The sequence below is a fragment of the Pristis pectinata genome, chromosome 1, assembly GCF_009764475.1.
Source record: "Pristis pectinata isolate sPriPec2 chromosome 1, sPriPec2.1.pri, whole genome shotgun sequence".
NCBI classification, from domain to species: domain Eukaryota; kingdom Metazoa; phylum Chordata; class Chondrichthyes; order Rhinopristiformes; family Pristidae; genus Pristis; species Pristis pectinata.
Genome location: NC_067405.1, coordinates 81537782 through 81561240, shown reverse-complemented (window position 1 = coordinate 81561240; position 23459 = coordinate 81537782). Strand labels below are relative to the sequence as shown.

Here is a 23459-nt window from a genome sequence, read left to right as displayed (position 1 = left end):
TGAACCCCCAGATCCCTCTACTCCTCCACACTACCCAGAATCTTGCCATTAACCTTGTACTCTGCCTTGGAGTTTGTCCTTCCAAAGTGTACCACCTCACACTTCTCCAGATTGAACTCCATCTGCCACTTCTCAGCCCAGCTCTACATCCTATCAATATCCCTCTGCAATCTGCGACAGTCCTCCACACTATCCACAACACCACCGACCTTTGTGTTGTCTGCAAACTTGCTAACCTACCCTTCCACCCCCTCATCCAAGTCATTAATAAATATTACAAACAGTAGAGGTCCCAGAACCGATCCTTGTGGGATGCCGCTAGTCACAGCCCTCCAATCTGAATGCGCTCCCTCCACCACAACCCTCTGCTTTCTACAGGCAAGCCAATTTTGAATCCACACGGCCAAGCCTTCCTGGATCCCACGCCTTCTGACCTTCTGAAGAAGCCTACCATGTGGAACCTTGTCAAATGCCTTACTAAAATCCATGTAGACCACATCCACTGCACTACCCTCGTCAATCTGCCTGGTCACCTCCTCAAAGAATCCTATCAGGCTTGTGAGGCAAGATCTTCCCTTCACAAAGCCATGCTGGCTGTCCCTAATCAGTCCATGATTCTCTAAATGGCCATAGATCCTATCTCTAAGAATCCTTTCCGACAGCTTGCCCACCACAGACGTAAGGCTCACTGGTCTGTAATTCCCTGGACTATCCCTACTACCTTCTTTGAATAAGGGGACAACATTTGCCACCCTCCAATCCTCTGGTACCATTCCTGTGGACAACAAGGACTCAAAGATCCTAGCCAACGGTTCAGCAATCTCCTCCCTCGCCTCGCGGAGCAGCCTGGGGAATAGTCCATCAGGCCCCGGGGACTTATCTATCTTAATATTTTCAAACAGCTCCAACACATCCTCTCTCTTGATACCTACATGCTCCAGAACATTAACCTTACCAACACTGTCCTCAGCGTCATCTAGGCCCCTCTGCTTGGTGAATACTGAAGAGAAGTATTCATTGAGAACCTCACCCACTTCCACATCTTCCAGGCACATCTTCCCACCTTTGTCTCTAATTGGTCCTACCTTTACTCTCATCATCCTAAGTCAGCACGGTTTCCTTAAGGGGAGATCTTGCCTGACAAATCTGTTGGAGTCCTTTGAGGAAGTAACAGGCAGGATCGATAAAGGAGAATCTGTGGATGTTGTTTACTTGGATTTTCAGAAGGCCTTTGACAAGGTGCCTCACATGAGGCTGCTAAACAAGAAGCCCATAGTATTACAGGAAAGGTACTAGCATGGACAGAAGATTGGCTGACTGGCAGAAGGCAAAGAGTGGGAATAAAGGGGGCCTTTTCTTGTTGCCTGCTGGTGACTAGTGGTGTTCCATAGGTGTCAGTGTTGGGACTGCTACTTTTCATGTTACATGTTAATGACCTGGATGATGGAACTGAGGGCTTTGTGGCCAAGTTTGTGGATGATACAAAGATAGGTGGAGGGGCAAGTAGTGTTGAGGAAGCAGGGAGTCTGCTGAAGGACTTGGACGGGTTGGGATAATGGGCAAAGAAGTGGCAGATGGAATACAGCATAGGGAAGTGTATGGCCATGCACTTTGGCAGAAGGAATAAAGGCGTAGACTATTTTCTAAACAGAGAGCAAATTAAGAAATCAGAGGTGCAAAGGGACTTGGGAGTCCCAGTGCAGGATTCCCTAAAGGTTCACTTGCAGGTTGAGTTGGTAGTAAGGAAGGCAAATGCAATGTTAGCATTCATTTCAAGAGGACTAGAATACAAAAGCAAGGATGTAATGCTGAGGCTTTATAAGGCATTGGTCAGACCACATTTGGAGTATTGCAAGCAGTTTTGGGCCCCATTTCTAAGGAAGGATGTGCTGCCGTTGCAGAGGGTCCAGAGGAGGTTTACAAGAATGATCCCAGGAATGAAAGGGTTAATGTACAAGGAGTATTTGCTGGTTCTGGGCCTGTACTCACTGGAGTTTAGAAGGATGAGGGGGGGGATCTCATTGAGACCTACTGAATATTGAAAGGCCTGGATAGAGTGGATGTGTAGAGGATGTTTCTAGTAGTGGGAGAGTCTAGGACCTGAGGGCACAGTCTCAGAATAGAAGGATATCCCTTTAGAACAGAGATGATGAGGAACTTCTTTAGCCAGAGGGTGGTGAATCTGTGGAATTCATTGCCACAGACGGCTGTGGAGACCAAGACATAGGTATATTTAAAGCAGAAGTTGATAGGTTCTTGATTAGTAAGGGCGTCAAGGGTTACGGGGAGAAGGAAGGAGAATGGGGTTGAGAGGGAAAAATAAATCAGCCATGATTGAATGGCGGAGCAGACTCGAAGGGCTGAATTCTGCTCCTATGTCTTATGTACGAGGTGGGCCAAAGGGCCTATTTCCTGCTGTATTACTACGACTTTGACTATTTTTGACTGCCTTCCAATAACCCCACTTGCTTGCTGTACAGGGTCACTTGAGAACAAGGATATGATAATATTCCCACCACAACTACATATAACAAAGTACTGGGGTTGTATCACCATAAGGATTGTCATCTGATGGGAGAAAAAGAGATGAACACTAATAAATCCATTGAGGAATTAGGAGAAACTTCTCCAGACAGTGCGTAGAATGGAGAACTTGCCCTCACCCACACTGGTATCTTCCTCTCAATTTGCTTTGTAGCCGTGGAATAAGAACTTAGAGGCTTGTTTGCTTTTTGTGCACTCTTTCATTTCACTGGGGCAAACAGTATGGATCCATTTCAGGGGGATCTAATTTAGTATGCCAGGAAGAAAGGAGGACACGCAGAAAAGTGGAACATAAAGCACTGGAAACGCTCGGGGGGTCAGGAGGGTCCTTGGAAAGAGAAGTGGTTAATGTTTTTGTTCCAAGACCCTTCATCAGAACTGGGAGAGAGATTAAAAAAGATAATTAATTTGTGCAAAGGATGGGTCGGACAAAGAACATCTGTGGCAGGATGAGATCTGGTCAAATGCGTTAATGGGGCATCTAGAGAGTGATTATGCTTCTTCGCCTGTGTTGCATTGCTAATAACAGCAGGGCAGTGGGACAGGCCCAACAAATTGGGCTGTACTGACGGTGGGAAGAAGCACAGAGTCAATGTCACGGAAGGATGACTTACAGCAGAAATGGTCAGGTCTGATACAGACGGGAAATGCAAATTACTTGAAGTTGAATCTGGAAGGTTGCAATGTGCCCAGATGGAAGAGGAGGTGTTGTTCCTGAAGCTCATTTTGGACCTCACTGTAACCGTGCAGAAGACCACACAGACAGAAAGGTCAATGTGCAAGCGGGATGGAGCAGACAACATGAAGCTCGGTCACTCCAGTGGAGCAAACACTGGATGATTGCTTTGCAGTGCACCTGTGTATTTGGTTTCTCCAGTGTAGAGACCACACTGAATGCTCTTTACTTGACTGCTTCACTTCGAAGTCCCTGGATGGTGGGATAGGTAGAGGTGAAAGGACTGGAGGTTTATATCCTGCGGCTACATGGGAAGATGTGGTAAGACAGAAAGCAGTTGGTGGGAATGGAATAGGGGACCAGGATTTGCAAAAGGACTGGTTCCTTGGAAGTGCTGAAAGGAGAGGGGAATGCGTCGAGTAGTGGAATCCTGTTGAAGCTGGTAGAAATTGCAGGAGGATGATCCATTGTATGCAGAGGCTGACTGAATGGAAGGACAGGACCAGGAGAACTCTACTCTTGCTCTGTCCAGGAGGAAAGGAGGCGACAGCAGAGACATGGGGAAAAAAGATGAGATGCAGTCAAGGGCTCTGTCTATTATGGTGGAAGGAAAGCTATGGTTCAGAAAAGACGACGACATTTCAGAGGCACCTGATCTTAGCGTCCATTAATTTTATTACAACAATTATCAACATAAAACCCCCAGCAATTTCTTAATATCAAACACCTTTATTCGTGTGGTCTATTCTTGTAACAACCATCCTCCTTTTACTTTCTGCAGGAAGTTTCTTCATTGCAGCAAATGTGACAGAGGCGAATGGAATGGAGTTCTTACAGGAGGCAAGTCAGGAGGAAGCATAAGATAGCCGTGGGAGTCTGAAATTAATGTTTGTGGCTAGTTTATCTCCTGAGAGGGAGATACAATAATCCAGGAAATGAAGAAAAGATTTGGAGACGGACCATGTGAAGGTGAGAACAGGATAGAAATTGGCTATGTAAATTTCCACCAGCTTTGACAAGATTCCATCACGACATTTCCTCCTCTTTCAGCATTTTAAATGACCTTCCCCTTCAAGATTCCTTGATTTGCACTTCAACCCCACCAACCGCTCCCCGTCCCACAGCACTTCCCCATGCAACAGATGTTCCCTGCACCTCTTCCATGTCTATCATCCTGGGGGCTCAAAAAGACTTCCCAGGTAAATCAGTGATTCACTTGGATTTCTTTCCATCTAGTGTACTCCATTCAATGTTCACACTGTGGCCTCCTCTACACGGAACCAAACACAGCTTGGATGACTGCATTATTGAGCACCTGTGTTCAGTTGCAACAACTTTAATTCCTATTCTGACTTACCCGTCTGTGGCCTCCTGCACGGTTACAATGAGGCCTAATACAAGTTTCAAGAAGAACACATCTTGTGTCTGGGCAAGCTGCAGCCTTCAAGATTCAATATCAAACACCCAACTAAAGAAACTCACCGTTTCTGTCTGACCGGCCACTTCAGCTGTAAGCCATCCATTTATGATTTTGTCTCAGCTTTACTTTCCCCATTAGTACAGCCTCACATGCTGGATATGTCCTACAGCCCTGCTATCAGCAACATATCAGGCAAAGCAGTGTAATCACACTCTAACATTGATCCATTTCACCTGGCCTCACCCATCAGATATTCTCTGTCCTATCCGAGGTGACAATTTCTATATAGATTACCAACTCTCAATCACCTTAAACACCTCAGTCACAACTGCTCATAACCAGTTTGCCCCACATGCTGTCAAACAGTGGCAGTGATATGCATTTTCAAAAGCATCATTATTGGATACTTGAGGCAGTGACTGATTCTACCCACTGAACGACACTCCAAAGCAATCTCCAAAAGTTGCTGGAAAATCAAATGTGTCCAACTAAATAGAGTAAAGCATTTGTTCTTTTCACTAACTGTAAACAAAGGGGCTGGGGCCATGAACAGATAATGTTCAACTCACAGCATTGAACGATTGTGATTTCTACCCCTGCAGGTGCTGGTAACGGTTGTCATCATTTATATCTATCACCATCTTTTTTTATACTTTATTATCCCTTTCGATTTGCAACACCAACCACTTTTGTATTCCAGGGTAATATAGATCTTCCCTGTAATTTTCTTCCATCACTCCTCCCTGTTTGAAAACTATTAAAATTATTTCTAACTTCTCAGTCCAAATCAAAGATGATAAAACCTGAAACATCAGATGATTCTCACTCCACAGATGGTACCTGTTCCATTATCTTGTTGAATTTCAGCAGAGTTCACAACCAAAGCAGAGAGTACAACCTGATCTAAATGATCCCCACCAAACATTTCACAAGATCCAGGTGTATATGGGCACTCATGCTCTGGGAATCTTGTGTGATGGGAATATTTGCATAAGTAACAACAGCAAAATCATTACCAACAAGTAATGATTTTATGGATATGATGCACAGTATTTTGCTTATATGAATTGAACTTATCTGTTCTGACTGTATTTCTTGTTTACAATTGGTGTAAAGAGTAAATGACTTGTTCAGCCATTAAATATGCAAATCCCAATTTATAGCCAATTACCTTTTAGATTGGTAACTGACTATTTTATGTAGTTAGGTGTTAAAATTACTAAGAGACATAAGGACTTATTTAAAGCTAATCTACTGCCTTTAATTGACCATGTTAAACAATTATTTACTAAATGGTCCCCACTGTCTCTACCATTGGTAGGCTGAATTAATGCGGTTAAGATGAATATTTTACCAAAATTCTTATATTTATTTCAAGCGATTCCAACTTTTGTTCCAAAATCTTTTTTTGACACTACTGATTCTAAAATTCTTTCATATATTTGGCAGAATAAAAACCCAAGGCTAAGTAAGAAATATTTACAAAAACTAAAAAAGGATGGTGGTATGGCCTTGCCTAACTTTAGATTATATTATTGGGCAATCAATATTAGATATTTAATTTTTTGGATACAAGATTCAGATGTAATTCAACACCCCAAATGGGTACACCTTGAGTCCCAATCAGTACTTGAATTTTCATTAGTTTCTATTTTAGGGGCTCCACTCCCTTTTGCACTTACCAAATTAAATGAACATATGATTAACCCAATGGTTAAACATACAATACGAATATGGTTTCAATTTCATAAATTTTTTGGATTGAATTTAATCTATCAAGTCCCATTCAATCTAATTTTTTCTTTCATCCATCCAGAGTTGACTCAGCTTTTTCCATATGGAAAAGGAAGGGAATAGTATGTTTTCATGATTTATTCATTGATACCTGTTTTTTTATCTTTTGAACAATTGTCTAACAAATACAATTTGCCTAGATCACACTTTTTTTCGATATTTGCAAATTAGAAATTTTTTAAAAGCTACTATACCCTCGTTTCCCACACCTTACAAAACTGAAATTACAGAAAAAATTTTTGGTTTTAATCCGTCAGAAGGGCTTGACAACAATAATTTATGATTTAATTATGAAAATTCATTCAGAACCACTGGACAAAATTAAGAATGAATGGGAAAGTGAACTCCAGACATCTATACCTACATAGACTTGGAAGAAAATTCTTTATTTAGTTAATACATTTTCAATGTGTGCCAGACATTCTTTGATACAGTTTAAGGTAGTTCACAGGACCCATATGTCAAAAGATAAGCTAGCCCGTTTTTATCAACATATAAATCCTATATGTGACAGATGTAAATCAAATGTGGCTTCTTTGACACATATGTTTTGGTCCTGTCCTCTTCTGGAAAAATATTGGAAAGATATTTTTAACATTATTTCAAATGTATTGAAGATTGATTTACAACCTCATCCTATCACTGCAATTTTTGGTTTACCAAGGATAGAATCTGGCCATCTATCTGCCTCCGCTAACTGTATGAGTGTCTTTGTTACATTAATGGCCAAACAATCCCTTTTGCTTAAATGGAAGGATCCAATACCCCCCACTACTATTCAATGGTTCTCTCAAACTATATCATGTTTAAACTTGGAAAAAATTAGGAGTGGTACTGTTGATCTTTCGCTTAAATTTGAGGAAGTTTGGAGTCCATTTATTCAATATTTTCACATGATATAGATCCCCTTGTAATAACCTTTCAACTTAGAGGAATGGAGTTGACATAATATTGCTCTGTTTCTACTGAGAAATTTTAGTCCAGCTTTTTTTTCCTGTTTGTTTTTTTTTGAAATTTTTTTTTGTTTAGCTTAGTTTGGTTTGATATATTGTTTATAATTTTTCTTAATGTTTTGGGGATTTTTTTTTCTATCTTTTTCTTTCCTTTCTTTTATATTATATTCATTCACTAAGAGATTGTTGGATCTACAGATTTTTTTATACTTTATTGTTCTTTATGATTATCCATGCCATGATTGTTCTCCTGATCTCTTTGTATTACATGTACAAACATTGATGTTATGTTATATATTAATCTGTATTAATTTGAAAACTAATAAAAAGATTGAAAAAGAAAGACTTGTTCTATATTTGAACACATTTTTACAGTACTTACTGACAGAATGCGTCAGCTAGTGAGTTGGAGACAGGGCAAACACAAGACTTTCGTCAGTATTTTGTAAGCAAAATGTCATGTTATTCAGAAAACAAATCCGTTCAAAGAGCAGCAAAACTATTGCAACTTCCAACAAAAGCAGGGTAACTTTATTTGTAAAATGCACTGTGTAGACTAGTGACATACAACTTAACTGCATAAAGATCATTTGCAGCACTGTGGTTACCAAGTGTGACTGTAAAGGAAATTATCCAATCTCCTCCTCTCTAGCTGGGCACTGCATCATCACCACTTGCAGCCTTTTACTTCACCAGGCCTACCCCAATTTTCTCTCCTGAAGTCAGCAGCTTTATCTCGTTTGATGGGTGGAACCAACCCCCGACTCTTTACTCTCTGGTACATACCGTAACTGTAGGCCTTTGTTTGTCCTTGAACTGCCCAGCTGATAAACCTTTCCAGTTTCTACAACACCAGTGATCTCTGCAACCTGGAAGCAGAGAGAGATATTTAAGAGTTGTCAGCCACACAAGTTGGATAGCACTTCTGAGACACAGACATTAAATGAAACATTTGAAGAGCTTTCACACTGGGATGCCAAAGCTAATAGCAGTAGGAGTCACAGACTGAGGCAATGTTGGATTTCAAAAGTCACCAGGAAATGTCTTACAAGAAATTCTTAATTTTGAGCCCTGTAGAAGTGAAGTTAATGCAATGAGTCTTGATTGCAACAGAGCAAGGTTGCTGGCATGAGCAAGTATGAACAATTGGAGACCAAAAAAAGTAAAGCATTGATGATAATAAGCAAATACACACAAATGCAGCAATCAAGAATCAGGAACAAGGTGAAAGCTGCAGGAGTTGAGGCAATACATTCCCTTCATCTACAGTAGTGTCCACTTGGATGGGGGCAAACTAACACTGACCACTCAAGCAAATCAGCAAAGAACGAATAAAGGACAGAGCTTCAAGAGATGGAAATTGGTGGTTAAGCTACAACAAGAGTACAAGGAGCAAGCCATCTGGCCCTTCGGAGCCTACTCAATCATAGGGTCACTCACCAAGATCTTGCACCCCATCACTTACATTCTGCATTATCCTCATGCTCCTTGATTCCCTTCATGCCCAGACACTTTTGCTCTATGGCACGTACTTCCTTTCTTTGGTAAGGATGGAAGTAATCCATAAAGAAACAGAACGAGGGGCCATTTATCAATTGAAGTCTCCTCCATCACTGCTCCATTGTGATTTTAACCCAACTGATCCCAAGGTGTTAATTATACAAGTGAGAGGGACAATGTCATAATGATAAGCAATGGGATGATTGGGAAGTTACGGTCTAGACATCAGATCTATTCACTTTGGTATCTAGGTGAATCATACCATAGAACAATACAGCACAATACAGACCCTTCGGCCCACTACGTTGTGCCGACCTCCAAACCTCACCGAAGACTATCTAACCCCTTCCTCCCACATATCCCTCTATCTTAAATTCCTCCATATGCTTATCTAACAATCTCTTGAACTTGACCAACGTATCAGCTTCCACCACCGCCCCAGGCAGTGCATTCCATGCACCAACCACTCTCTGGGTGAAAAATCTCCTTCTGACATCTCCCTTGAACTTTCTACCTATTACCTTAAAGCCATGCCCTCTTGTATTGAGCATTGGTGCCCTGGGAAAGAGGTGCTGGCTGTCCACTCTATTTATTCCTCTTAATATTTTGTACACCTCTATCATGTCTCCCCTCATCCTCCTTCTCTCCAATGAGTAAAGCCCTAGCTCCTTTAGTCTCTCATAATCCATACTCTCTGATCCAGGCAGCATTCTGGTAAATCTCCTCTGCACCTTTTCCAATGCTTCCACATCCTTCCTAATAATGAGGCGACCAGAACTGGACACAGTACTCCAAGTGTGGCCTAACCAGAGTTTTGTAAAGCTGCATCATTACTTCGCGGCTCTTAAACTCGATCCCACGACTTATGAAAGCTAACATCCCATAAGCTTTCTTAACTACCCTATCCACCTGAGGCAACTTTCAGTGATCTGTGGATATGATCCCTCTGCTCCTCCACACTGCCCAGAATCCTGCCATTTACCTTGTACTCCGCCTTGGAGTTTGTCCTTCCAAAGTGTAACACCTCACACTTCTCCAGATTGAACTCCATCTGCCACTTGTCAGCCCAGCTCTGCATCCTATCAATATTCCTTTGTAAGCTTTGACAGCCCTCCATACTATCCACAACACCACCGATCTTTGTGTCATCTGCAAACTTGCTAACCCACCCTTCCACCCCCTCATCTAAGTCAGTAATAAATATCACAAAAAGTAGAGGTCCCAGAACCGATCCCTGTGGGACACCAGTAGTCACAGCCCTCCAATCCGAATGCACTCCCTCCACCACAACCCTCTGCTTTCTACAGGCAAGCCAACTCTGAATCCACACGGCCAAGCCTCCCTGGATCCCTTGGCCTCTGACCTTCTGAAGAAGCCTGCCATGCGGAACCTTGTCAAACGCCTTACTAAAATCCATGTAGACCATATCTACTGCACTACCCTCATCAATCTTCCTGGTCACCTCCTCAAAGAACCCTATCAGGTGAGCTGTTTAATAAGGGGCGAACAGTGAACAGGTGATCTCCAGAACCATTCACATCTTTGACCTGAGATGGAACACCCCCATAAAGGGTATCTGAACAAAATCATTTCCCAACAACCAGACAATCTGGGAAACCAAATGCAGAATGGAGCCAGGGGTTAGTTTGCACTTCTCTGGAGAAATCAATCAACAGCTGAAAGGCTGGAGGATCGTTTTAAGGGACAAAGGGTGCTCCGCTTTCCTCCTATATTCCAAAGATGTACAGGTTAGGAGCTGTGGGCATGTTGGCACCGGAAGAGTGGCGACACTTGCGGGTTGCCCTCAGCACATTCTCAGTAACGCAAAAAGATGCATTTCACTGTTTTGATGTGCATGTGACTAATAAATATCTTAAGTATCTTAAATAAATATCTTTTCAGTTGGCCTGAGTGTGATTGAAAGATTTCCACCCAATACACAAATGGCCTGCAAAAAAAAAATTAAAGTAACAAAAAAACTGCAGATGCTAGAAATCTGATTCAAGAACAGAAAATGCTGGAAAGGCAAGTCAAGCAGCATCTGTGGAAAAGAGAAACAGTCAACTGGGAAAGAGTGAGCCAAGTAGGTTATCAGTTGGAGGTAAGGTGGGAGAGTGATGTGTAGAAGTGTCTGTGATTAGATGTCAAAATGGCTTAATAAGGACAGCTTTCAGCACATTAAGGTACTCTGCCTGTGTAATGAGTTGTTAATGGTATGAGTGGGGCAGGTTAGGGAGTATCTGTGGAAACAGAAATAGTCAGTTTCAGATGAGAGACCCTTCGTTGGACCTGAGAAAGGGACAGAAGATGGAGTGGGTGATGTGGTGAAGCCAGGGAATTTCTCCGACTGATGGGTAAGGTGCCATGGATGTCTAATTTGTGGCTCATGTTGTTCTGGCACTCTGGGACATGTTCAGCAGCCAGACAATACATGAAAGGAAAAGGTGGCAGATGGAAATGATTCATATCATCAGGAAGTAAAAGCTTGCTATCTAAAGTTAGAGAACTCGATGTTAAGTCTGGATAGCTGCAACTTGGCCAGACAGAAGGTGCTACTCCTTGGACCTGCGTTGGGTCTTGTAATGGTGCAGAAGGCCACCGACAGAGAGATCAGAGTGGATGGTGAATTAAAGTGGCAGGCAACTGGAAGGCTGCAATCATTCTGCACGTGCTCCCATGTCCATTAACCTTGTTGGTGGAGATCTTGGGTGTGGAGGTGGTGGCCCATTAGCCTTGCTGAATTACTACAGCACATTTTGTAGGTGGTACACACTGCAGCTGCATCGGTGGTGGAAGGAGTACATTTTAAGGCTGGAGGATGGGTTTTAATGAAGCAGATAACTTTGGTTTGGATGGCGTCAAGTTTCTTGATTGCTGCTGGGAGCTACACACAATCAGATAAATTCATTCCATCACACTCCTGATCTGTGCTGTGATGATGGAAGAACTCTGAGCACCCGGACATCCGGCACTCTCCACCAAGTACCCGGCATGTGATCAGATGTTGTGGACACTGGATTCATATGGGTGAATTTATCTCCCTAATTCACAAGGTAAGTCCAGGTTGATGGTTTCAGGGACTGAATGGAAGGATCTAGCATGAAAACCAAATTGTGCTTAAACATCTCAATTAAAAAAAAATTACGTATCATTGGCTGTTCCTCACAAAAGTTCACGAGCAAGTCCTTTCAAAAAAGACAGGTGAGTCCAGTCAAAAGAAGAAATGACCCAATGCACTACAAGGTGAGAAGTCTTGGTGTAAAGTTCTTTCACTTCATTCAGTGAGATAAAGGGTGGTCACTGGAACGGATTTACAAGGCGGCTATTACAGACTATACATTGACCCCTGTGCCTGGCCCACACAGCAGAGTTCCAACAATTATGACTGAGAGAAATAAAATTGTCCTGTCTACCTTAAATGGGCAAACCCTTATTTTTTTTTAAAAAAGTGATGCCCTAGATTCTCCTGTAGGAGGAAATGCTCTCTCCACATCCCCCCTATTCATCACTTCCACGCTGACCCGAAACACCTGCAGCCACAGCTCCACACTTACCCTGTACACTGGCTTCCCATTGCTGTTTCCAATGCCAATGCGGACAAAGCACCCGACCGCTGTTTTGGAAAAGAAGGGCATGTGACACCATCGTTCCAGTTTATACCGTGAAAGCCTGATTTTGTTGAGTTCCTCTGGCAAAGTGACAGGAAGTGACTTGGCTGGAACTTCCTCTTTTCTGCCCAAATATAAATAACCAAAATTAATCTTACAACTAGGAAACAAGATCTTGTTACCAGCACAAGATAGCAAAGAATTTCAAATCAGCCAAGGGCTCTGCTTTTTAATTAAAATTTACAAATTCACTAAATGCATGAAGCACAGAGAGGATTAGGACTCATCTGCAATTTGTGGAGATCAAACTGATCTGACATTAACCGCCAATTGATAAAAAAGCACTCTTTTATTAAAATCATCATCACCAACTTCTCCAAGTTCTGCACGAAGTCGAAAGGACATTAGTGCTTTCTACCACTTCTGGGGAAGGCCAGTTAGGACTGATAAAAGGAGAAATGTTCCATGAAGGGTGATGACTCATTAGGATTCTCTTCCAAAGGGCGACAGAGGCTGTGTTCATTCACAGATCAACAGATTTCCACACATTAAGGGAGTCCAGGGCAGTGGGAATACTGCAGGAAAATGGCACCGAGTTAGGTGATCAGCCATGATCTTGATGAATGGTGGAGCAGTCTTAAAGGGTCAAATGGCCTTCTCTTGCCTCTCATGCTCTCTCCTAACAATTGCAGGCTTGACTTCCTCTTGCGATGCTGTATACTTCCCTCAGTATCAGAGTCAGACAGCACTGAAACAGGCCATTCAGCCCACCACGTTCATGCCAACCAATGGGCACCCATCTGTACTAATCCCATCTGGCATGTAGCTTTCTATGCCTAGGCAATTCAAGCGTTCATTTAGACACTTCTTAAATCATCGCTTCCACCACACTCTCTAGCAGTGTATTCCATGTACTCGCCACTCTGGGTGAAAAAAAGTCCCCCTCGAATCCTCTCTAAATCTCTTCCTCACACTACATTTATATCCTCTAGTTTTATTCACTTCTGATATGGGGAAAAGTTTCCTGCAGTCTACCCTATCTATAGCTCTCAATTTTATATACCCCAATATGTGCCTCTTAACCACATCCGTTCCAGGGAAAACAGACCCAGCCTTTCCTCATAATTGAAACACTCCATCCCAGGCAACATCCTGGTGAATCTCTGCAACCTTCCACAACTATTGCATCTTTCCTACAGTGTGGTAACCAGAACTGCACGTAGTACTCCAGCCTGTGTCAGACCATTGTTTTATAAAGTTGGAGAATAACTCATGTATTCAATGCCCCAACTAATGAAGGCCAGTATCCCATATCCCTTCTTAACCACATCACCTACCTGCAATGCTACCTTTAAGCATCTTTGGACTTGTTTACTCTAAGGTCTCTCTGCTCCTCAATACTCCCAAAGACCTTACCATTCATGGTGTATGTCCCAGCCTCATTAGTACTCCTAAATTGCATCACTCCACACTTAACTGGATTAAACTCCATCCGCCATATCTCAGTCCATTTCACCAACATATCAATATCGCCCTGTAGCCTTTTGCACTATCAACTCCACCAATCTTTATGTCAGTCAAGAACTTGCTGATCACATCCCCCAAATCCACATCCAAGCCATTTGCATATATTGCGAACAGCAAAGGTCCCAGCACTGATCCCTGTGGTACACCACCAATCACAGGATTTCCAATCACAAAAGCACCCCTCTCCAATCACCAAGCCAATTTTGGATCCAATTTGCCAATTCAGCCTGGATCCATGGGCCCTAACCTTTCCGACCAGTCTCCTATGGGATCTTGTTGAAGGCCTTACTGAAGTCAATGTAAATCACATCTACTGCAGTGGTCTACCATGTTATCTCCTTAAAAAATTCAATCAGATTGGTCAGACAGAATCTACCCTTGACAAAGCCAAGCTAGTTGTCTCTGATTAGTCCTGGCTTTTCCAAGTGATCATTAATCCTGTCCCTCAGTTTTTCCCTATTACTGATGTTAGGCTCACAGATCCTCAGCTGCAAAGTCCTTTCTTTGTCCAAGGGTACTCTGGGGTGCTGCTGATAACTGCCCATTTCCGACTCTCAACTCTCTATTGACTCATTGAGAGCTTACTAGAAAATCTGTACAATCCACACCCTTACTGCTCACATACTGAAAACTTAACTAATCCTTGCCTTTACTGAAGTTGTCCCACCACCTCCCTAAAGAACACACTGTGGTGGCAGAGTGACTCTTACCATCAAATTAAACCTTGCCATCTCCTCTTGTGGAACTTCCTGCCCAATCATACCGATTGATACTCCCCTCAAGCTTAAGATAATTATGGACCTCAAGATCCAAAGAGGGTTGCTTCTTTCTTCCACTGGTCTCTGCTGATCAGAATCAAACCTCAACATCTTTAGTTCCTCCTTTCATCCAAATTCACTTCATCGTAACCAAACCTTTACATGTTACACTGCAGAAAAACTCTTCCCATTTATGCCCAGTTCCTCATCCTCCTTATCTTGTACAGCCTCAATCACAAACAAGGTCATTGTCAAATGATATCCCATTCCTCCCCCCCCCCCCCCCCCCCCCCCAGATCCAGCTGCTAAGAAACTGCTTCTTCCATGTCACTTGGAAATTTAATCATCTATACCCTTGCATCATCTCTGTAGCCCATTTCCTCATCAAATGCCTGATGCTCTGTCCTAAGCAAAGCAAAGCATTCACCAGTTCCAATGTATCATAACCCATCTCATCCCCACAGATTCACATTCACTTTTCATCGTGCCCAAGGAAAGCAGGTTTGAACAAACCTGCTGAACAACCGCTGAAACATTTAACAGTTCTTCCTAACCCATACTGCCTGCTCTGTCGGTACCTGCTTTACAGCCGATCAAAGATTTACCTGGCCAATTACTCTGAAACTACAGCCAAAGAGCAAGATTTATTCCATCTACCAGTCATTTTTTTTGTTTGAAAATTAAAAGCAATGAAATTCCAGTTACCTAAAGACAGTCAATGTGGACAGGCCACAGCTGCAGTAATACAAGAACTTACTCTTCCTCTTCATCAGAAGACGAAGTCCGAGACGACCGATCGCTCTTCACACTGGACTGCTCCTCCTCTTCCTCTTCTTCATCGTCAGAATAAACCTCACTGGCTTTTAGAGGCTGTTTCCTGGCCAATAATTCAGCTGCAAGAAATAAAACAGCTCAATCAAGTCATTTATTCATTACTATGAACAGGTAGTTGGAAGGCTGAAGGGTTGTTCCTGTGCTGTATTACTGTGACACATTGACTCCAGTGTAACATCTTTGCCCACATGGGCCGACTTACATTACTCAGTCAGGTAACAATTTTCCCCTCCCCTCCTAGGCTTGTATCACCAGCACATACACAAATATCTAACATTACTCTTAACATGTTCTATTGCACCCATTCAAACAGCTGCTCCAGATATCTAGCATCTGTAGTCTCGTGTCTTCAAGCAGCTGTTGTATCTTCCTTTTGCACCAACCATGCCATCTATCACACTCACAAGTTTCTAAATTTTCTAATGCCATTCCCATTGTCATAGAGTCATACAGCACAGAAACAGGCCCTTCAGCCCAATTGGTCCATGCTGACCAAGATTCCCATCTAAGCTAGCCCCATTTGCCCACATTTGGCCCATATCCCTTTAAACCTTTCCTATCCATGCATCTGTCCAAGTACTTTTTAAATGTTGTTAATGTACCCACCTCAACTACTTCCTCTGGCAGCTCATTCGATTTACCGATCACACTCCAGGTGAAAAGGTTCATCCTCAGGTTCCTATTAAACCTCTCACCTTAAACCCATGTCCTCTAGTTCTCGATTCCCCAACCCTGGGAAAAAGACTGTGCACATTCACCCTATCTATGCCCCTCATAATTTTATACACCTCTACAAGATCACCTGTCATTCTCCCATACTTCAATGAAAAAAGTCTCAACCTGCTCAACCTCTCTCTATAACTCAGTCCCTTGAGTCCTGGCAACATCCTCTTAAATCTCCTCTGCACTCTTTCCAGCTTAATGGCACCTTTCCTATAACAGGGTGACCAAAACTGAACACAATATTCCAAAAGCAGCCTCACCAATGTCTTGTACAACTGCAACTCAATGCCCTGACTGAAGTCTTCTTCACCATCGTCTATCTGCGACAGCACTTTCAGGGAACCATGTACTCGTACTCCTAGGTTCTTCTTTTCTACAACACTCCCCAGGGCCCTACAGTTCACTATGAATGTTCTACCCTGATATATGTCTTCCCAAAATGAAACACCTTGTACTTATTTGAATTGAACTCCATTTGCCATTTCTTGGTCCACTTACCCAGCTGATCAAGATCCCTCTGTAAATCCTAATAATCATCTTCACTCTCCACGATATCACCTATTTTAGTATCATCTGCAAACTTACTAACCATGCCTTGTACAATCTCATCTAAGTCATTGATATAGATGACAAATAGCAATGGGCCCAGCACCGACACCCGGGGAACACCACTAGTCACGGGCCTCCAGTCTGAAAAAACAACCTTCCACCATCACCCTCTGCTTCCTACCATCAAGCCAATTGTGTATCCAATTAGCCAGCTGTCCCTGGATTCCATGCGATCTAACTTTCCATAGCAGCTTACCACGTGGAACCTTATCAAAAACCTTACTGAAAGTCCATATAGACCACATCTACCAATTGTTCATCCTTCCCACCACAAAGATGATTGGCCTTCTTTATACATCCCTCCATCATGTCTGTTCACTCACAAACAAGACACAAGCTGCTTACAATGTAGGTTATTGCACTAATACACTTTGTGTGATTAAAAACATAGTTCAAGAGTGGCAATACCTCGATTGGCAGTGTGGTCTCAAGCCACTGACCACACTGCAGAAAATCACCATTAAAATACTTAAGGTTGATGCAAGACTGAGAGTAAGCTATGCAAGATTACCTTCAGCATTCCTCACCCGCAAACTGCTGCTAGGCAGCATAGTGCTCAGTACACCATTGCCTCACTCTTGTTCATCTGGCACTTCCTCCTCCAAGGAGCCCTCCTAGTCCCACCCACTGCCTGACCGCAGATATTTTCAAAATTGCTTTCTCTCAGACTCTGCACAAAACAGCTTTTCACCCTCAGTGATAAATCTCAATCTCAACTTCCCTCGTCTTCCACCAAGTTTACTGCCATCTTGATTACATAAATCCATTGGAAAAATAACAGACCGGAGGGAGAGCACGCAAGTTGACTGCATAAATGCAGAGGGAGAGTGAGCATGTGGAAGTGAGCAAGTAGAATGAGCCAGGTGCACGGTAGCGTAGCAGTTAGCATAACACTATTACAGCGCCAGCTACCCGGGTTCAATTCCCGCTGCTGTCTGTAAGAAGCTTGTACATTCTCCCCATGTGTCTGCATGGGTTTCCTCCAGGTGCTCCAGTTTCCTCCCACATTTCCAAAAGACATAAAGGTTAGGAGTTGTGTGCATGCTATGTTGGCGCCGAAAGAGTGGTGACACTTGCAGGCTGCCCCCAGCACATTCTCAATAATGCAAAAAGATGCATTTCACTGTGTGTTTCAATGTACATATGACTAATAAATAAATATCTTATCCTGTCTTAACAAACACAATAGTTTGGAACGACACATCCCAAGTCACTAAGACTGAAAATATTCCACAGTTTAACCTTCATAAAAACTTCAGGACATACAAATATCGTTCTGGGATGCAAGCCTCCCTGCATGTGACCACTGTGTTTCTTACCTGTTTTGTTTTTCTTCTTCTCTCTTTCAGCTTTCAACTCCTCCATTGCCTGAGATTTCTTGTCCTGTTTCTCATCCCTCCTTGACCTCCGCTCTTTGTTGTGAGACATCACCTGCAGTGACAAAACATTTCAGTTTGGTCAGGGATGTGTACTCAATCTTGCATTTTCAACTTTAAATGCCAATTACATATCCACAGCAACTCTTGAAAATAACTCAAACAAATTAATGCTGGCCTTTTTCTGGCTGAAATATATCAGAAAATATTGGAAATATTCAGCTGGTCACTCAGCATCCGTGGAGAAAGAAAATGTTTCAGATCAATGACCCTTGCCTGCACCGCCTTACATTAGACAACAGCCCTAGAGGTGTTGTTGCCGCAAGCAAGTGTACATCTTCAACCTGTGAGTTGTGGCAGTAATGGCTTTCTTCCTGAAGACCATCACACCTGCCTTTGCAGCAACAAAAACATTCATGTGAAGCTAATGTCCCCTATGGACAGGCTCCAAGGCCACAAGTAATGGCTAAGATCAGGTGGCTTGTGGCAGCCATCTAAACAGCTGAAGGAATTCAACAAGGTCACGCCTTGTTGATCAACAAGATCCTAGGCGCCAAAGTGGCCTGTTTTGTCCTTGGTGCAGTTTCCCAAGTTTTGTTACATTTATCAGGTGAGAGGGCATCCCACACACCTGACAAACCTGGAAAGTCAGAAATCACATCACTCAATCCTAGATGCCTAGCCTCTGACCTGCTCTTGTAGCCAAGGTAATAATGTCTGGTTCAGTAAAATCTTTAATCAGTGTGAGCATCCAGGAAGTTTGTGATGGAAGATTCAATGACGATAATGCTATTGAACATTCTGCTGAAGATATTGCTGAGCCGTTCTCATTGCAAATAGTCAGTGACAAGCACTTTCAGCATGAATGTTGTTGGCCATCTTGTGCATGAAATCTAATCTGAATTATGAATGGAACTGAACACTATGAAGTCAGTAAATATCCCCATTCTGACCTTGTGATGGATGAAAGCTGTTGATTAAGCCACTGAAGCTGGCTGCATCCAAGTCACAGAACTCATGCCGTGATATCCTGGGACAGAAAGTATTGGCCTCAAAGCCAAACCATTACCATGCATGGTAATGACATCAGCCTTCCTCATGACTTGAATTTTACTTGGGTCCTGATGTCAAGAGCAGTCACCCTCACCTCACCTCTGGACAAAAGCTGCAATGAGGTCTGGTATCAAGTGATGCTGGCAGAAATCACACCAGTGAGCAGGCTATTGTTAAAATAATGATGCTATGGATACCTTTATCTTGCTATGAGTAAATGCAGACTGATGCCATTTTCCTTGCTTTTTGCAGACAGGACATACTTGATCAATTTTCCACATTCACAAGTCAGTAGTATATATTAGAACAGACTGGCTTGATGTACACTTGCTTTTGGAGCACAGGATTTCAGCAGCATGATCAGGATGTTGTCAAGGCCACTGCCTGCATCTACTGAATGCAGCTGTCTCTTTTTATTACATAGAACAATGTGAATTAGCTGAAGAGGCTTCTGTGACACTGGAAGCCTCAGCAGGAAGTCTAATTGAATCATTAACTAGCTATAAATGCACCAACTTTATGAAATGCAGAGCTTCCCTGACACCGAGGCTGGAGCTCCCCATTTAACTGCTCACCACTATGACATTAAAAGCCTACAGTTCTGCCAATCAGGTCCATTAAATGCAGATTGCTCAAGAATATCTACAGCATGGACACATTCTACTGCAGCTTCAACATATTCGCTCCTCAATCTTCAATATGGCATTGCCTTTCTCCATTGAAACACAAACCCATGGCTGTGGTCAAGCAGTAGTGCTAGACTGAAAAGCCAGCTTTAAGCTGCTAAATCTGTTCTGAATCTACTCATTTAGTTCACTGGTACCTTCTTCCAAGAGATATTCGTCAGCTCAGAGTGTGCAGGAGATAATAACAAAAAGGTTTCCAGAACCAATGTTTGTTTTACACTTCAGGCCACTCGCTACCATCTTAACACTACTCTAAATGGATTCAACCTGCCAATAGCCAGGATGCACTCAGGGATCATGATGGAGGAGTTTGGCGAATTGGATGAAAAGTATGAATCTACCAGTCTAGCTTTGTCAACTGGCAAATGGAACCAGCTCTCCCAGTTTAAACATATCCCTAATCTGTGTGAGGAAGACACTGCAGGGCTAACAGGGTTGTGAGAGCATCTGCTGTACCCAAAATTCAGTTCTAGCTGGATGTGAGGTCAGGATAATATTTATTATCCTTTGTGGCTTGGTCCAACTAAATAGCTTGTACATCACTTCAGAAGCCAGTTAAAAGTCAACTGGATGTTACTTTGCGACAATAAAAGCATACATGTGAAGCCAACTCCAACTTCCTATGGCCAGACTCCAAGGCTGCAAGTAATGGCGAAGGATACAACATGTGGCTAAAATGATATGGCTTGTGACAGCTGAAAACCACAAAGTTGTTACTGAGAGTGGAGAGCTTGAGTTATGAAGCACGAATGGATAGGATGGGATCATAGAAGGCTGAGGGGCAACCTTTGAGGAATACAAAATCACGCGGGACATGTTAAAGGTGATCAGAGGGGCACGTTTCCCCTCCTCCATACAGAAAGTGGTGGGCATATGGAACAAGCTGCCCGAGGAACTGGTAGAGGTGGGCACAATTGCAATGCTTAAAAGACATTTTGACAGATACATGGATAGGAGAGTTTAAGAGGGATATGGGCCAAACACAGGCAAATGGGACAAATTCAGGCAGGCAACTTGGTCAGTACGTACGAGTTGGTCTGAAGGGCCAGTTTCTGTGCCGCAAAACTCTATAACTGTATTGCTATAAATCTGGGCTCAGGACTCTAACTGTACTGCTGCAAATCTGGTCAGATAGGGAATGACAGCAGGCTTCATTCCTAAAGGGATATTCATGAATCTGATAGACTTTACAAAAATCTGATAGTTTTATAGCTAAAAATGTTTGATTAACTGATTTCAAAATATCTACATTCAAAGTGGTACTGTGTAACCAGAGGATTAATAAACAATCCTGTTGTGCAGAGTCCCTTGAGAAGGAACAACCATAACATGAAGATGGAGAGTGAGGAATTGGGTCCTGAATCTAAATGAAGTAAACAATGAAGGCAAGAGTTGGCTATGACAGGGTGAGGAACTTTACTTGAGGGTTGACAATGGCAAACACACAGAGAAATTACAATTTTCATTCCCATCTGTTGCAAACATAAAACAAGAAAGGTGGCTGAACTAGGGATTTAATAAGAAAATAGGCATAGTATTAGATCCAAGAAGTATAAAAAGGGCTGGAAAAAGGAGCAAACCCAAGAACTGGGAGTTTAGAATCCAGAAAAAGATGCTTATTGCGTATGATTGGGAAGGAGAAAATAGAGTACGACAGTAAGCTTGCAGAAAATATAAAAGCTGACTGTGAAAGGTTCTACATAGAGTCGTAGAGTAATACAGCACAGAAACAGGCCCTTCAGCCTAATTGGTCCATGCCGACCACAGCATCCTCCCTCCTAGTCCCGGTTGCCCGCATTCGGCCCATAATGCTCCAAGCTCCCCACCCCCCTCTACGTACAGGTGTGAAGAGTCAAGGATTGAGGAGTGAAGTTAAAAGTGTGAAAATGTAGATCCCTTACAAAAAAGGAGAACTCAATGAGGAACAGAGCCACAGCAGAATAATTCAAAACAGACCTTGGCTGTCCTCAAAGGACAGAAACAACCTGGCAGGAATGTTAGGAAACATAGGATCAAGTGAGAGGGAGGAGCTGAAGGAAATCAGTATAATAGGGATGTGATGTTAGGGAAATTGAAAGGATTAAAGACAAATAAATCCTCAGGGTCTGACATTCTACAGCTTAAAAATGATCCTAGAAATAGTGGATGCATCTGTGGGCATTTTCCAAGATTCAGGGACAGTTCCAATGTAACTTCACTATAAAAAAATGGCAGAGAAATCAGGGAATTACAGGCCGGCTAGATTGACATCAGTAGTGGGGAAAAGTTGTAAAGCAGAGCATTAGAGACTGACAGGATTGGACAAAGTCAACATGGATGTGTGAAAGTGAAATCATGGACAAATCTTGCAATTTTTTTTTGAGGATGTGTCCAGCAGAATAGATGAGAGAGAACCAGTGGATGGACATTCAGAAAGTTTTCAATACAGTCCCACATAAGTAGCACACATGGATGAGTTGGGCCAAAGGGCCTGTTTCCATGCTGTATAACTCTGACTCTAAAATTAAAGAACATGAGATTGGGATAATGTGTTGCTACAGACAGAGAATTGGTTGGCTAACAGGAAACAAAGTAGGGATTAAATGGGCCTTTTTCTGAGTACCTGGCAGTGATAAGTGGGTCAGTGCTGAGATCTGCAATTCACAATTCATGTTGATATGGATGAAGGAACGAAATGCAGTATCTCCAAGGCTATAGACAGCACAAAGCTAAGTGGGAGGGTGAACCTTGGCAATGCAGTACAAAGTTATCCATTTAGGTGGCAACAACAGGAAGTCAGATATCTTATCTGACTAGTGATACATTGGGAAAAGGGGAGGTACAATGAGACTAGGATACCCTCATGCACCAGTCGCTGAAGGCAAGCATTCAGGTGCAATAGGGGGTTAAGGCAGCAAATTGTATGCTGGCCTTCATGACGAAAGGATTCAGCTACAGGAGCAAGGTGCTTCATGCACCCTGCTACAAGAGCAGGGGCCATGGTGAGGCTGCAGCTCAAGCACCGGGCCCAATTTTCTCTCCTTATCTGAGGAAAGATTAGGATCATACAGCGTAGGAACAGGTTCCTCAGTTCACTGAGTCTGTGCCAATCAATCACCCATTCACACCAATCCCATTTTATCCTCCTCACCTGCCCCCAAAATCCTCTTGGATTCTACTACTTACCTACTAAGGGCAATTTACAGTGGTCTACCAACCTGCATGTCTTTAGGACATAGGAGGAAACTGGAGCACCCAAGGGAAGCTCATGATGTCACAGGGAGAATTTGCGATCTTCATGCTGACTGTGTGGAACAAAAAGGGGCAACTACTTTGCTTGGTGTATACAGAGGCCTCACAATAATCAGATAAAGAAGCAGATAAAGACAAATCATCAAGAGATGTTGGCAGAGGTTACA

The 23459-nt window shown here is 42.8% G+C and overlaps 1 protein-coding gene across 1 annotated transcript in view; it reads right to left on the bottom strand.

Annotated features, from left to right (window-relative positions):
- The window catches only part of rtf1 (RTF1 homolog, Paf1/RNA polymerase II complex component), a 76639-nt gene that overhangs the window by 23606 nt on the left and 29574 nt on the right, over positions 1–23459 (bottom strand). Inside the window, exons 5-8 of the mRNA XM_052012494.1 lie at positions 18266–18377; positions 15538–15673; positions 12442–12619; positions 8174–8256 (exon numbers count right to left, since the gene is read on the bottom strand). Coding sequence (XP_051868454.1) covers positions 8174–8256; positions 12442–12619; positions 15538–15673; positions 18266–18377 — 509 coding nt within the window. The remainder of the gene's footprint in view (positions 1–8173; positions 8257–12441; positions 12620–15537; positions 15674–18265; positions 18378–23459) is intronic.